Below are 16,953 nucleotides of genomic sequence, written 5' to 3'. Positions count from 1 at the left end.
GCAACTTATCAAAACAGTGATGCTGGAAACGGCCTAAGCCTTGAGCAGGGTAATACGTCACATGTAGCCATCCTTTGGTCCCCGGAGAAAATACCACGGCATTCCTCTGTTTCCATGCTGACCCGCCTGTTTCTGTGTCTTTTCATCTCCTAGCAACCACAGCAAAGTGTTAAAACAGGGATGACTGAGTGAGAGAGTGAGGAGGAAATGAGAGGGAGGGGAGTGCTTGTGTTTTTTTCTGTTAACTGTGTGGGTGTTTGAGAATGTGAGTGAACATGTATGTGTGTGTTTGTGAAAGAGAGAGAAACTCAGAGCAGAGTGAGTGAGATTCAGACTTGAATAAGAGGAAGACAAAGATTGAGAATGTGTGCGCATGTGTCTTTCCAAGAAGCAATGCCTTTAGCACCAAATATTTTGCAATTACGCCATCTCAATGACTCCATCTCAATTGGCCACTTACGTCTTTACCATGGTTACAGAGACCAGGAGAAGCACGGCAGGGACACTGTGCTGCCTTCCTTTTATTATCTATCTCTCGTCTTCTAACTCTCTACTCACAATGTTATAACACCCAGCCTCTTCATCATTCCGTCTTCTACTCCCTCTTGGGTTCATTTTCTTTTGCATTTTCCTAATCATCCCCACTGCTTAACAGAAGTGAAGAGAAAGTGTTCAGATCTTTTTTCTGAAATGAAGACACCAGTACAGGGAGAAAATCCAATGTGAGAGCGACAAACATCTTTGTACCAACATTTTGTCTACATAAAAGAGCCAGAATGGGCTGTCTGAGTATTAAATTAGGATTACTTTGTTAAATGACAAGGTGTATTGCATCAGTTTGCAAGAAGCATGTGGAGAATGAGACCTAAATGGACTGATAAAGGGTCACACCAGAAAAAATACTGGACAATTGTTAAATCGTCATGCGAATCATATTGCTTTTCATACACAGATCTAAATTAGTTCTGTCATTCTGCTTTGACATTTTGAGATAGGCTGGATTATTTGAGAAATTTGGAGAAAACGTATTCTTTAGTATAATATTTTATTATTTTAGCTGTACTCTAATAGCTCCATTTTTATCTGGACTTATGAGTCTATGTCTTTATATTAATTCTTCAGCATTCCTTTTTGGTTACAATTGACCACTGTTGGGACAGGTTTGCTCACGACAAGAGATTGCTGCAAAATCTTAAGACTTCGTAAACCGCAGAGCATGGCAACTAGCATTAAATTCTGAATTTGGCTGCACCTCATTATAACTAGGATCAAATTGGAATATATGTAATTAATTTTTGAATCTGTATGTATGATTGGGTCATATCATATTGATTTGACTATTTATTTCTGGAATAAATTTGGCTGGGACTGGAAATTGGAAATTGGCTGACAAGCCACTGCTTGTGAACCTTGATCAGTGTGTGAAACATGCCTATTAATAATTTTAAAAGTCTTTAATTCCTAGTAACAATCCAGTTACAGATGATTAATTTAAGGATCTTTCCACTTTGAATTTACTGGTAAACCCCACAGTAAATTCAAAACCTGTTCAGAGAAGCTCAAAGAAAAATACTTCTTCACCTCTCCTCCTACAGATGCAGAGTGTCATGTATGAGCTCATGTCAGAGCTCAACGACCGCAGCGAGGACTTGGAGCGACAGATGCTGTCCCTGGAGCAGCGGGTGGAGCAGCTCACAGCGGGCTTCAACGCCCTGCCTGCACACCTCTCTGCAACCCTCAGCGCCCAGCATGCCGCCCTGGTTCACCTGCTCCGCGAGAGGGACGCACGGGACGGCAGAGTGGGAGGAACAGGAAGTGGCGGTGCTGTGGTCCCCCTGTCTCCAACTGCCTCACTAACCACCGCACCGGTTCCTGCCTCCCCAGTTCAGGTTGCAGCTCCTCCATCAACCTTAGCACAGATTTCCAGTTTATCCTTGGAGACCCCACTGTCGCCCCCACCTGTGAGCCCAGAAGGGAGCCTGGAGGCTAGTCCCAATCCCAATACTTGCAGCTCAAGCTGCTGAATACCGCTCTAAGGAGCAGATGGGGACAAATGTGGACGCAAAACACAGAGAAGGAAAGACGGGGAGGCTCTGATAGGCCTCTCACATCAGACTAAAGGAGAAAAATGAAGGCAGAGGAGATACATTTTTGGAGATCCTCTGAATATTTTTGCTCCAAGATAACAGGATGAAGAGGAACAGTAATGGGACTAAGATGGAGGGCCAGTTTGAGAAATGAGACGTGTTCAGGACTTTTCTTGACGAAGGAAGGAAAAGAAAAATGGAGACTCTTAAAGGTGTGAGGGGGAGGGAGGATGTCAGGAGGGTGAGAAATGGAGGTAAAGCGAATGAGGATGTGGGGGAGAAGGGGAAGGGCAGAAGGGAAGAAATAACCAAGAATAATTATATGAACTTCTAAATGGAATCCACTCCAATTACGGCAAAGGGCCTTTTATTCTCTCTATCTCCTTCTCTGCCTTTTTTATTTCTCTTCTCCGAATTTCTCACTCCCTTCATCAGGAATAATGACCATGACTTTTTATCTTTATGATGTATTTTCTATCTGAACGCTTATCATGTGTTAACAAGCATCCCTTTAACAGAAGGTTCTATCAATACGACCATAATATTAAAAAAAAAAACTAGCAGAATGCACCGCACACATGCACACGATACAAGGTAACACAGCACAGACAGATTTACACAATGTCTCATAATGCACTACTAGCCCATGATAATGCTAAAGCCTATACTGCCAAGCACTCAATGCACTGTTTATCTCCATAGATCACTGCCAAGCAATGTAGACACAGCAAAAGAGAGAAAAATGTTAATCAAAACCAATTCATCTTCTGTGTGTATGAGAGCGCGCAGCAGGTTAGACTTACTGCATACATAGTTGTGACTTTTAACTGCTTGGCTGGGAGAATTGTAACTGGTCTCTGAGCCGCACGAATTTACAGGCGAGGCTGAAATAAACGGATAGAGACGTTAGTCATCATGGAGTCTATTTGCGACGCTTGAGACAGTGGCAGATGGTAAAATGAGATCAAATAACTACAACAGGGCTTTATCTCCGTATTCACCGGAGTGCATGGTGAGCGAGACACTTAACGTTTAGGAGTAATTGTAGGCTTGCTATCCTAAAATGAGACTGTTCACTCATTTACTATGTGGTGCACTATATATAAAGTCTGCCATGGTGCTGTGGTGTTTCAAAGGTTTTTCTAACACAATATTGACATTTTTCCCCTCAATCAGTCTGCTCTGTTGGTAAAGGTTCCTCTGTTGTCAGCTTAATTTCTTAATTTCTATGAATCACTTTGTTATTCACAGTTTGCCAAAGACAGTTTCTACTCAGAGTTTCCAAAACGTTAACCAGAAGACTAAAAATTGAGTGTTGATCATTTTTGCCCCATCTGCCATTTCATAACTGGTTTTGGTTGTTTTGTACTTTATGGGTACAAATGGTGTCATGTACCAGCACATTTCATACCCATGTTTCATGTTCACGTGACAAGAAACTGAAAGCAATTGTCAAAATTTTCCTCACAGTCCGTCGCTTTGTCCTCTCCATAGTGAACACAAGATAGTGACTGAGTGAACATTTGTAACACGATACACGATTGTCTTTTGTACACAAGCCACAGAAAAGAGAAGATTAATAATGAGTTTTAACAAGTGCATTAATTTTTCTGATTGTTGTTGGAAGAAGGAACCAAATCTTTATCAAATCAAAATTTAAACCAGTTATTTTAAGTTTATTTACTTACTTATTTAACTGAATATTGGTGCCAGATCTCATTTAATAATTTAGCCTGCAGTTCTTACGCCACCAGGAATTATTTTATTTTCCCAACCAAATGAAACAGTGGTGTGCATTCTGTTTATTTTCTCTATTTTTATCATCCAGAAAAACATACCTAGAGTTATCTAAATGTTGCCTTTACATTGATAATTGTACTCACTTGTACCAATGCAAAACTGATTTATCTATATAATTCTAAGTTTGCATCTTTATAGTAATTTTCGTGCATGGCTCTGTCCATGATTGTCCATTCTTTTTTCCGGTACCAAAACAGCTCACTGTTATTATGAATGTATTCTGTTAAAAGACAAAACACTCAGAAATACATCTTTGTTCGCTTGCTTTCTCATTTAAACTGCCACTCAAACACACACACGCACATACGCACAAGCATATATCTATATAGATAAATATATATCTATATATAAATGTTCACACATACACACACCTTAACAACCAAAGTGCTCTCTCTTAAATGGACTTCAAAGAGGCAGGGAAAGCTGCTGTCACTTGGGACAAAAGATAGCAGGAACAGGCAGAAATCCTGACACTATTTCTGAGGGAATAACTGTGAAAAAAATGGGAATGGACTTGTTGAAGTGGACTGCTCTTGAGGGAGGAGGACGGTGGATGAACATAAGGGATCACAAATAAACCTTACAAAGGATCAATGGCCATGAAGGAACATCTGTTAGTGAAATTTATATCCGAGAGAGGAATTATGCTGGTAAGATGGGAAGAAGAGACAAGCCTACCTTTGCTTTTGGAGATAACACTGAAAACTATCTTATGGTGACATGCTGTGGCCGGAATACTGAATTACATGCGCTTGGAATATTGTACAGTATGCTCTTAACGAATTCTAGCTTTCTATTGCTTAGTCTTTTCTACCATTATGATTAAATACAGTTACAGCTGATATCTTACATTATAAAACCATAGTATTCTTCTCATTCGTCATGACAATTATAATAAATGTACCATTAATACATTAAATAATTATGAACAAGGAAAGTGCCGTTTGAGGTTGAAATTATTTTGTAATTTTATTTTATCAGAGAGAATTAATAAAGTATATATCTATAACATTACAGCTCTCATGTTTTTTTTTATTGTGGTATGTCATGTATAACGCTTATCTATTGTTGAGAGGGGTCTTATTTTTATTATTCCATACTTTTAATTAATTTATTTTTTGATATGTAAAGAGACATGCCGTTGAAGGTTACAGTACTAAGCATGAATCTGGACGGTTAGCAGTATACACTGTAGCGAGATGTTGTGAAAAAAAAAGAAAAAACATTAAAAAGTTTGGTTTCTGTTCATCACATGCTTCACAAGTACACCTGTATCGACATAATTTCATACATTTCACATAAAGACAACCTTTTTTAATTAATATAATCTGCTTAAACAATTATCTTCAGGTATAAAGAGCATGGGACATCCAGCCATTACATTATTCAGGAAGAAGATCACAACTTCTGTGATCCTAAAATTAACATGTTTTGATGTTAAATGTCCTTACGGACTTCCAGCAAAGTACCTTCTGAAGTTGTTGGTTGAAGCTGATAAGAGAGTGTTATTACCCACAATGAAATGAGTTGAAAGAAAGAGATGAAGAAGAAAGTTTTTTGTTTTTTTTTCTTTTTCTCTTGTTTACACTGTCGGTGAAAGGTTTGTCTGAAAAAAATAAACTAAACTAAATTACCCCCCAAAAAAGGAGAAAAAACCCTCAGATAATCATTTGCAAATGCACTGACGGACAAAGGCTTACGTTTTTGGAGACCTTTCCTTTGATCTGACGCTGACTTGGCTGTAATGACTATTGTTACATTTGATTAAAATGGGGAAAGCCTGAGAACACCATCTCAGCTGTGAAGTATGTGGGTGTTAGTGTGATTCTGTAAAGGTATTTTTCTGCTGGATGGGCTGGTGCAATTCGTAAACTGGATGTCAACCTGAGGAAAGGCATTAACCAAGACATTTGGAAAACAAGTCTTCCAATTCAACAATGACCTTTATCATGCCACCAAATTAGCTACAGTATCTTAAGGACAACAAAGTCAGTGTTTAGGGGTGGCCATCACAATGGCCTGCAAGGTTTCCCCCAGAAAACTTGCTAAGCCTGGTGGTTGGGACGCTCGGCAGTCATTCATTCAGCGACCCGCCATGTGCTTTAGTTAAACAATGTTTAAAGTTGACAGAAAATTTGAAAATATCACTTGATAATTATGTGTTACTGGAAGATTAATATCTGAACACCAATTATAAAGTCTTAAAAAATTCAAACATTTAAAAAAAATAATAATAATAATCAATGCTAAGCCAGGTGGAGGCACATGTAAAGCCTGGTGGCCCACCAGGTTTATAATACACTGATGTATTATATATCGTATTCTCTTAAATAAATTATTGTTTTCTTTTTTCTCCTCAATGACAAACTTGGAACCATTTTTGGAAAGAGAATTGTACATTTATTGACTTTATTTGGATTATTTCCTACTAAATTTGGCTAAAATAGTCATAGTGTGAACCAGGAAAGGTGAGGAGCTCTTTACAAGAACCCAGAGATGCCATACTTGGACTGCATCACAGTTCTTCCCATTTATTTTTGTGTGTGCATGTGTGTGGGTGTCTGCATGGCATGTGTGTAATTTTACAACTATGTCTGTATGTTTTGTTGTGAAAATGCGGACCTTCACCTGCCTGCAAAGGACTTTCATTCTGGTCTACTCTGTGTGTTTCTACAGCCATCTTCCTTTATTTCAGCTTATGTCTCAGAAAGAAACAGTACGCTCACAACGAGCCAGTCATTACCATGTTTTGCTGCAGGCATTGTAGAGTATTAATGAGGTGATCTCTGGTGCCTATCGTCCTCCACATTCATTAGTACATTATGGAAATACTAGTTCCATCAGTTCAGAAGAGCTGGCTTTTCTGAGTATAATTAGGTTTGTTTTGTGATGTTAAGGCATTTATAGGTTTAGTTTTGTCTGTCAACAATATAAGATTAATCAATTTTGTAAAAATTATTTAACAGTAATTTATGTAAAACTTAACATAAAACAAAACATTTTATAACACTTGTTTCATTTCTCAAAATAATTCCCTATTGTATTTAAATTACCATTTGTAAGCTTTTATTTTTCTATTACTTGTACATCTGCTAAAAAAGTTTTATAATGAAGATGAAGCTAACCTTGTTGTGAGCTACATCCTCTATTAGTGCAACAATGGCAAACATGAAATAACATGATGCAGTATGAATGTGTTGGTGAAGAAATCAAATCAAATAACCAACCAAATATTTTCTGGGCAAAACAACAACACAGCTTAGGTAGGAGGAAGCGTAGCATGTTGTGCTTGCATTGACAGCAACCATGACTGTAGCTCCAAACAAATTCAGCATAACTGTCAAAAATGAATTGCAGTCCAGGTGGCTCACTGCGTTCTGCTGCAGGACTGCTTTGCACTTTTCCAGTACAGAAAATGTGAATTAGCTGTAAATTAGCAGTGTGCAATCCAAAGAGTCTGCATCAAAATGTACTCACATGTTCAATATTTCTGCCAAGAAAGGAGTTTTTCATCATAAACCAAACACCAGATCACCAGAAACATCAAGATGAGATGTTCAATTGCAGAAGACTTCAGGAAGCGTTTTTTGTCCTGAGACTTGTGCTGTGGAGTCGTGATGCCGTCAGTGCAAAGCTTGTTCAGCATCTACAGAGGTTGTGTATTAGGGCATCTACTGTACGTAAAGGAAGGGAAATGCTTGTCAGCAAAACTTAAAATCTATAAGCATTACAAAGATGGATACTGGAAGAGTGGTCTAAGTGATTTATTTCTGAAAACACTTCTAGGACTGTTGAGAAATTTGTTTTCTACTACAATCAGTGTGTACATTTATTTTGATCCAGTGTGGTGTGCATACTCACAATTGCACTCCAAAACACTTGAATAAAGATACACAATTTAAAGATCTTTGTATTTTCCATCATAATTTACTTCAATACAACAAATTTCAAATAATAATACATTTTCTATAAGACCAATTTTGGACATATGGCTAAATAATACCCAAATATTGGACAAACTACAGATTTTTTAAATTGTAAGTATATAAAAAATATTTTTAAACAATAAACAATCAAGTTTTTAAAGAGGGAACATTTTCTCCTCCATTCTGTATGTGTTGAAATCTGATCACGTTAAGCACCGTCCTGCCACCAGTCTTTATTTTGCCCAGGAAACACAGAAAATGGAACATTTCCAGCCAATCCATCCCATCCAAATTTTGCTGGAACAAGTGTTAACATTCAGGCTTGGTGGGCCCCTCTGATCAATCCGAACCACCTTTCAACCACAGCCACACATCGTTAAACATCGTTAAGCAGGCGTCTTTTTACCTCTCATTTTTAAACCTCGCTTTGTTTACAGACAGAGGCAAATCCACCTTTTCAATAAAACTCAGTTTGGAGGATTGGCTGTATGTTTTGTGATTGTTAGCACTAATATTATCCTAGTAATGACTACTTGCTTAATCGGTGATCACACATCAACCTGATATCGTATAATATGAAATAAGCTCAGTTTGCCGCAAGGGGCCTATATCTCCTCGACAGATGAAACCGATTACTTTTTCATAAATGCCGCTTCATATAAACCTGGCCTGTTGGGTGTTTTGCTCAGAGATAAAACAGAAGGACCGAGCTGTGAAAGCCAAAACGCCTGAGGCGTTGTTCTGCTGAGGGCCAATCCAACATATCTTCCCTGATGTGATGTGTTTGTCATCTGTGCTGTTTGCTGGCAGGCCCTCCTATCTGCAGGGGGTTTTCATCATCTTCTATTGGTCTTTGTGAATTTGTATGATTGAGTCCTATAATTTTAGGGCCAAGGTAATGTCCGTAGTGGAGGTCTGTCGACCTCTTTCCATTTTTCAGTAAACACGTTTACTCTCTGCAGATTACTGTGCCAAGGGGAGTATCAGTTATAGATGTAATGGAAACTGTGAGATGTTTTTGCTCATATTCCAGCCAGAAAGATGAGAATATGTCTGGAAAAAAATGTCATCACACACAAAAAATACTGAAAGCAAGAGCAAGAAATGCCCAAGAAAGAGACACCGAAAAACATATTAACAGTGTTAAAAAAGCACACATTTTCAACTTTAGTAATACAGGAAAGAAGCAATAATGGCTCTGATCAATTTCCTGCATGAAGTGCTTGTTTAACCTTTGCGTTCTTGGCTGCTGCGGCTCAGCAGGTTGGACACTAATAACAAAGTTTGCTCTTCAATCAACACGCTGAGTAAGACAATGGATCTCGAGTGGCTTATTGCTACAAATGTGCTGTCAGTGTGTGGAGCACTTTGGATAAAAGCACAATCCATTTAAAAACATCTCAAATCACTGAACATGAACATCAGACATTGTGGCTGACAAAGATAATGTTGGTACAGTGATTACAATGTCTAGACAGGATGTGGCTGACTCCCATTCCAGGAGCTTTCAAAAGAAAGATATGTGATTTTTCCAATATCTTTATCTTCTTCTTAGGATACTTTTACAAAAAAGTAAATAGACAAATAAAGTAAGATCTTTGAATAAATATTTGAATGCAGGTACTTCGTAAAGAGCCTTTTGCATTTGGTTTGGCTGGCTTAGTTTACCAACACCAAACATTGCTTCTGATTAATCTCATCCCTGAGTCAAACTTATTTGACTTATTTGTTAGAAAAAACACACAAATATATATCATATATTGCATACCATCGACTTACTTACTTCTATTAAGTAGTTGATAGAAATACTTACTATTTCTACTGATTCTGAATCCTTTCCTCTTGTTTCTGGTAAGACAATGAGACTTTTTATCTTTTCTTGGTGTCAAACTGTTTGTGAAATTTTACAGAGTTCAGCTGTCAACTTAATGGCCATCAAGAACGGGTGGTAATACTGGAGGTGAAGTGTAAAATAAACACTTGTCAAGTCAGCCGGAGTTGACAACATGGCTGAATTCACAGCATTGCCTGACCGTGTGGGAAAACTACGCAGCGCAAAGCTTCCAGAAAGATAAAATCCCAACACTGATCCTCTATGGTAGTTTTCCAACAATTACAATTTAGAAAGGTGTTTTGTGTGCAGAGCTGAAGCTAATATGTTTCAAACAGAAATAAACTCCTTTTAATGAGTAAGTGTAAAAATAAAATTCTAAAATACTCAAGAAAGTTCATCATTAGGCACCTGAATTTTGTGACCATGGGTTTGGTTAATTGTAAGAATCGCCATCTTAATGTGGTGGGTGGTTCAAATGATACCTTAATATCAGTTTTAACAACTTAAATATTTAGAAAATACCTTCTAAGTACAATATAATAATAGAAAAAACACATTTCTTTAACACATTTTGAAACCCCATTTTTCCTCCCCACTGAAAATAGTTAAAATCTCACATGGCCTTCAGACAGAAGACTGATCAGGTAAGGGATTTAAAAACCTCTCAAAAACAATCTGAAATCATCAATTGCAATGTACAGAAGATAGTATTTAAGTAGAGTACATTAAAAACAGCGCCTATGTCTCTGTCCAAGCAAGTTGAAAGCAGACTGCAAGGTGCTCAAAGAAATCTCCAAAAGTCCTAACGTTTTCCTCCACTTTTCACATGTGGCTAAATTGTTTTTGTTATTTCATAGCTAAAAAAAACCTCAAGTTTAATTTGTTTCCCTGAACTTGTTCTGTTGGTTTGGATCTAATTGGTAATTTATGGTTACCTTTAAATTGTTTGGTGAATAATAGCTCATAAAGCTGATGAGAATAGAATAGATTTAGGAAGGAGAACTTAAAAATGCTGTGAACTATTATGAAAAGTAAATAAGTCATCTGCACTCAGTGGTGAGATTTATTTGCAGGCCTTTTTTCTTCGAGCCTCGCTGATCCTCCTGAACTGTCGGTGTCCCACTGTTCTTCTGTCTGGTCAGAGGAGACCACCTGTCTCATTAGAACTAAAAGCAGAGACCTAACACCAACTTGCCTCCTTTATGGGCGAGGATGACTAATGGGTTTTTATGCATCTGTGTGTGTGTGTGCATGACATGCAAGTGGAGAAGAAGCCCAACCTGCTGGTGCTTAAGGTAGGCTGCCATTATCAGTTGCCTGTGCTGGCCTGTGATCATGTGGTTTAGGTGTCAGATGTAATATCATCACTTTAACAATCAGCCCAAATGTCACCAGATTCTGTCAGCGGGAGACCAGATCACTCTTGCAGCCCCTGTTTTGGAGTTCACAGCACCGAGCTGATCCACACGCCGTTACTGTACATCTGAGCAGTTTGACAGCACAGCCCCAATCATATCCTCCCTCATTAAGGTCTGGACAATCTGTGATTATGCTGAACTCACAGAGACCACATTCTCCCGTTTACAGTCTGTAGGTACAGATGTGTCTATGATAAAAGCTAGAAGTGTGGAGTCTTCGTTGTGAGCTGAACTGTGAGGTTGCTGTGGCGATGATGAAAGGAGAATACTGTAAAAGTAAGGAAAGAAGCTGCAATTCACAAGGCTGACATTCAATCAACCCTTAAAGCACCACAACACACACATTATCTTGCAGATTGAAGGATTTCTCTCACAAATGTATATATGCCCAAATGAAGTAAATGATTTAGGAAAAAAAGCTTTTTTCATTTTTATGGAAAATCTGTAAAGTGCTATATGTACACATTTAGGTCCTTTTTTAATACTCCCATATAGAGTATTAAAGTATTACTTGCCTGTAGCTTGTTCTCTGCATAAATCCAGCTGTTCTGTGAAAGTCTAATGAAGACCAAAGAACACATAAAGATGTGCAGATATTTAAAGCAAAGTTGTAAACCAAGCAGGTAGTTCTGCTCATTACATTGAACACATCATGTGTCACATGGTGGTGGCAGCATCATGCAATAGGAATGCTGAAGCAGGGAAGGTGGTCAATGTCAATGGGAAAACAGAAGGAACCAAATACCTGGAATCCTGAAAGAAAACATGCCCAAGGTTGCACCTTTCAGAAGAACAACAACTCTTTATCAACAGCCACAGTTACAATGGTATTTAGATTAAAACATATTCATGTAGTTGGATGGCCCAGTCAAAAAACAGATGTTAATTGAATTGGGAAGATGAGGAAAGACTTGAATACTGCTGCTCATGGATGCTCTTTTTCCAATCTTAAAGATTGTTTTTGCATTGAAAGCAGGCAGTAAATTTTGTATCTATGTAAAAGCAGACAGAGACGCACCTCAAAAGGATTGTAGTCGAAAGAACAGTGAAGAAAGAAGTAAAGATAAATTAATGCCTCACCTTTTTTGTTTACTTGTTAAAAATTGTCTTATTTTCCTCACACCTCAGAACTAGGTCCTACTATTTTACTTTTGTCACATTAAATTCTAAATAAAATACACAGAAATTTGCAGTAATAGTGCAAAAATAATTGCAACGGTTGTATGGACATTCCTGCACACTACTCTATAAATGATATAGATGATACATCTAACGACCTATCACCCCCCCAATGACATTATTAGAAAGGTATAGAAGTTCATTGCCCTCCAAAAACCGTCTTCTGCCTTCAACAAGCCTGTCAATAATTACATCATTAGGACTGTAATTGTTTTAATGCCTCAGCTGCAGTCCTCTCAACACTTCAACTCCTTCAGGACTTTTCCTAACCTCACCACTTTAATGTCGAACATTCGTAAGATCTTAAAGAGCTTTACAACATAAAACAAGTCACTGCCTCACACTTTGATAAATGTTCCCACTGAACGTCTGCACTTAACACTCAAATGGATGAGCCATAAAAAAGACAAAAGATGGTTGTGGCAAAACACCTTTGAACCTTTTTTTAATTAACATTTCCCACGCTGGATCCATTAGTAATCTGACTGCATTAGTATTTTATGTAATAGGGACGTAGGTGAATATGCATTTGCAGTTTGAAACAGATCTACTTTCAGGCTTTTAAAAGTCTAGTCAAAGTTTCAGTTTAATGTACAGTCAGCTCTGTGAGGTTTCAGGTCTAACCACTGTTTAAGTGGTGGTCTTATATTTTGGCATAAATAAATGTTCTTTTCTCACATTTTAAATTACTTACACACACGTTTACTCACACTTACACGGTGATTGTTCACTGTGAAGTGTTTGTCGATACAAAGAGTATTTTAACACTACTTTTAATCTAAAACATGCATTCATTTTTAATGTCATCATTAATTGGATTCATTCCTTCCAGGTTCCAATTATTAGTGATTATTAAATAGATGTTTGTTAAAACTTTATTAAGTCAAGGAAGCCATGACAGTTGCCGTGGCTAATATTATTACTCAAAATAAGGATAAATTATGTAAAAAGTATTGGTCCAAGCATACAACCCTGCAGAACTCCATGAAAGTCTCTTTAGTTTTAACAAGAATGCAACAGAAGGCTTGACAACATTCAGACAGAATAAAGAGACATTGAACATCGATTAATGTCTTGTTGGGCATTTAATAAAAATTAGAGCAAATAATAAATTTATAGACACAGCACTGTTAAAACACTATTTAACAACTTCTACATTAAACTGAATGCAGTCAGTCTCCATCTTAAATGTAATAATTACATGTTTGGGACTGCATTTTACTGTAAAAAGCACCCTCACCATGGTCACCTTGAAGCAAACCATACATAATTGTCTCCATAGCAACAGAGACCACCCACACTCCCTACGGGCTACGTTAGAAAAAGTAGAGGTTGTACATTAACCTATTTTTCATTCTTTTAGCTTGAATCAAGATAAAGGGAGAGACGAGATTCTTAATGATACCTCTGGGGACCCGAGGTTCTCCTCCTCCCCTGACGAGACTTCCACTGACATAAATGACAGAAATGGGCTACCAGGAACTCCTCTGGATATCAAGCTTGAAATCAGGACATGGTTTCATTTGTGCATTAAGTTTATTTTCCTCTTCCTTTTGGTATCCCCACTTTCTTACATTTTTATCTTTTCCTCTAAAGACTTCCTTCTTCCTGATTTTTTTTTATAGCAGATCTTTAACAACAAGACAAACGGATCAACCAGTCAGCCAACATACATAGAGTGGCTTAACCATGTCGCAGAAGTGATTTCCATCTGTTATTAATTATATTTTTTAATTTGATTTTCAAGCATTGCACAGGTGCATCTTAAAAGATTTGAATATCATTGAAAGGTTAATTGCTCACAAAGAGAAGCTCATATTTTATAATCATTTGTTACACACAATAACCTAGCTGCTAATGGTTTAAAGCTAAAAAAAAATGTCAAGGTTCTCAGAAAATGTATTACATGAATTACATGAAGATTTTCAATACCGGAATGTGCTGTGCTATGTATGACCTCAATACTGTAAACAGTAGTTTATAAATTATCTATGCGGTTTAAGTCAGGAGATGTTGCTGGTCAATGCGTGGTTATTAAATACCTCACATGAAATTTCCCTTTTTGTGATTTTACAATCTTCTGTCAATTTTTACTCAAGCATCTGTCCTGCACAGCTTTGCACGGTCCTGGTGTTGCTTTTTAGTTTGGATGATGTTAGTTCGGTTGCTTTTAATTTTTTCTCACTTGTTTTGACATTATTATACCCTCTTAGCAAGGTTGTCATTCATGTCCTGAATAAATCTGTGATGTGCACTGAATCCAGACACAATCCGTGCTTTATAAATCTCTCTCAATAAATCTTGAATAAATCTTGTGGCACAGGAGGATGTTGAGTAGGGAACTGCCAAGTCCATAGTCTTTTTTAACAGATGCAAAGTTATTTACTTATTTTCAGGATAAATAAATGTAGTTTTGTTTTTGTTTTTTTATTAGCTGTGCAAGCCAGATTCATTGGAATAATAGAATTAAACATTTGGAACAGCCATTCAATGTGTAGTAAGTTTCTAATAGATCTATCTATTAAATGTAAATATTATATAAGCATACCATTGCAAATGAAAGTTTGATTTTAAGTAACTAGTTGATAATACTGTAATTTATTGAGATGCACCTGTAGCCACTTTAAGTTCACCTCAGGCAGTAGGTTTAGGTCTGTTGTAGTAAAATATTCTGGCCAGTTAAAGAGAAAGGTTTAACTTCATGTTAACTCCCTGCCTGTCCAGCAGACTATTCCCTTGCTTACTTCTTATTCCTTCCTACTCTGATGCAAACTCCTGTCCACACCTGTAGGTCCAAGTATTTTTTTTTGTCCTCTGCTCTTTTTTTTTTTTAATCATATCTAACTGGTTCCAGAGCTATAGCTCCCTCTGCTTATCATGCTCTTGCACCCATTCATAGATGCTCAGGTGAATGCACAACCAGGCAACCACACACACACACACCCCCACACACACAAATAGGATTAAATTACGATTTTGTATTCACTTGAACTCTTCTCTTCCATCTTCTCCTCCCTCTGCCCGTTTTTCTTCTCCTTTTACCTTCTTTACGAAGGGATTTGGACGCTGACTGAAAAAGGATGCTGAGTTACATCCTAACACATTTATTTCTAATTAGCATATCATCGTAGTGACAGTTGAATTCGGCAAAAACAAGCATAGTAAACATCTCACTTTTTTTAATTACCTTGCAAACCCCCATTGTTCTATTTCCAAGACGAGAAAATGTACACTTGCATTTAGAGCATCTTCTATTGATTAAAAAGCTTCTTTTATTTGTTAAGCAGCGTCTCTCATTTAAGGATATGACAGTTACCAACACTGCTGGGCTGATAAGGTGTTTTTGTGGTGTTCACATGCATAATGAGTTGCTTCTCCTGTGGTGCTGCCTCGCTCTCCACTGAAATGTAGGTCAGGTGCACCAGAGACTGTAAATTGCCTGCTGTTGTGTATTTTTTTGTGTGTGTGTCCCCTGCCTTCCACCTGTATGCCTTCAGGGGAAGAGCCCAGACCTGCCTGACCTAATATGGGATTTTATTGGAGCAAGAGAGTGGGTGATGCTTTAGTGAATTAGAAAACAAATGAGGAGATGGAGGAAACAGTTTGTGTCAGTGCAATAAAGCCTGCTGCAATGAACAGGGTGTTTGTTGTCCTTATTTCTGCATTTATACAGATTGTAAAATCTGATTCAGATTTATTTATTTTTTTAGTGTGAAAACAGGTGGAAACTTGTCCTGGATGGCAGCACCCAATCTCTTCTCCACATTCTGTAATGCAGTTTTGGCTGAGGTTGTCCTGACCTCTCACTATTTCAACCGTCTGGATCTGATCTATCATTAAGTCATGTCTGTCCTCTTGGTTAACCGAGAAACACTGTGACCTTCTTATAAAGATGATTATATATTTTTATGACTATCTTCCTGTCCAAAACAGCTATTTTCATACACTTCTGATAAATATGGCTTTTTTTTATCTCAGAAGTTGCTCTTTGCCAGAACCAAATCACCAGGACAAGCTCGCCTGCAATTAATAAAGCAAACAAGATGCTCAAACACGCTGAGTCAGTAGAAGGACAGATTGTTTTTATTCAAGTCAGTCTGATCAGCTTTCTCCTTCTCATTTGGTTTGCCACAATGCTTTGCACAGGTATTCATACTCCTTTTTCACTCCTTTTTATACTCATTCTCCTATTGTATAGGTATTCATACTGCTTTTTATTATAGGAATGTTTTCTGTGTAATGGAAAATTTTATATTGTGCTCCTCCTCTTATCGTGAGACTGGTCAAGCTGCTCTCCAGACCTCTGCAGTGTCACATAACAGCAAGAGGTTCTTGGTTCAGGATACTATCTAAGTGTAACTTCCCCAACCTAGAACTTATCTGCCCTCTTTAGCATTAAAGAACAACCCCATTTCCTTAACAATAGACAAATGGCAAGAACATCTGTGTTGGGCTCCACAGAATCCCTGGTACATAACGATCAGGGATTAGGTTAGGGTTAGGGTTACCCTTGCCCTTACCCTAAGCCTCAGAGATTTATTACAGAACATTATTGGACAAACAGCCTCATAACAGACAGGTCAGGAAGAAAGTTGTAGAGTATTTACAGCAGGGTCAGAAATAATATCTAAAGCTTTGAACATTTCATGAGTAAGGCACAGATGCAAAACTATCAAGACATGGTCATCTACCAGAACCCACTGAGCAAG

At 37.7% G+C, this 16,953-nt stretch overlaps 1 protein-coding gene across 2 annotated transcripts in view; it reads left to right on the top strand.

The window, feature by feature from the left end:
- The window catches only part of kcnn3 (potassium intermediate/small conductance calcium-activated channel, subfamily N, member 3), an 85,094-nt gene extending 80,193 nt beyond the window's left edge, over positions 1-4,901 (top strand). The window contains exon 10 of one of the 2 annotated variants that reach the window (XM_028013068.1): positions 1,596-4,901. In XM_028013068.1, coding sequence (XP_027868869.1) covers positions 1,596-2,024 — 429 coding nt within the window. In that variant the 3' untranslated portion in view covers positions 2,025-4,901. The remainder of the gene's footprint in view (positions 1-1,595) is intronic. The other variant, XM_028013067.1, reaches the window with a different exon arrangement.
- The last annotated feature ends 12,052 nt before the right edge of the window (positions 4,902-16,953 follow it).

Source organism: Xiphophorus couchianus, chromosome 3 (genome assembly GCF_001444195.1).
Source record: "Xiphophorus couchianus chromosome 3, X_couchianus-1.0, whole genome shotgun sequence".
Taxonomy (NCBI): domain Eukaryota; kingdom Metazoa; phylum Chordata; class Actinopteri; order Cyprinodontiformes; family Poeciliidae; genus Xiphophorus; species Xiphophorus couchianus.
Note: the sequence above shows the minus strand (reverse complement) of the source record. Positions and strands in the feature narration are given on the sequence as shown.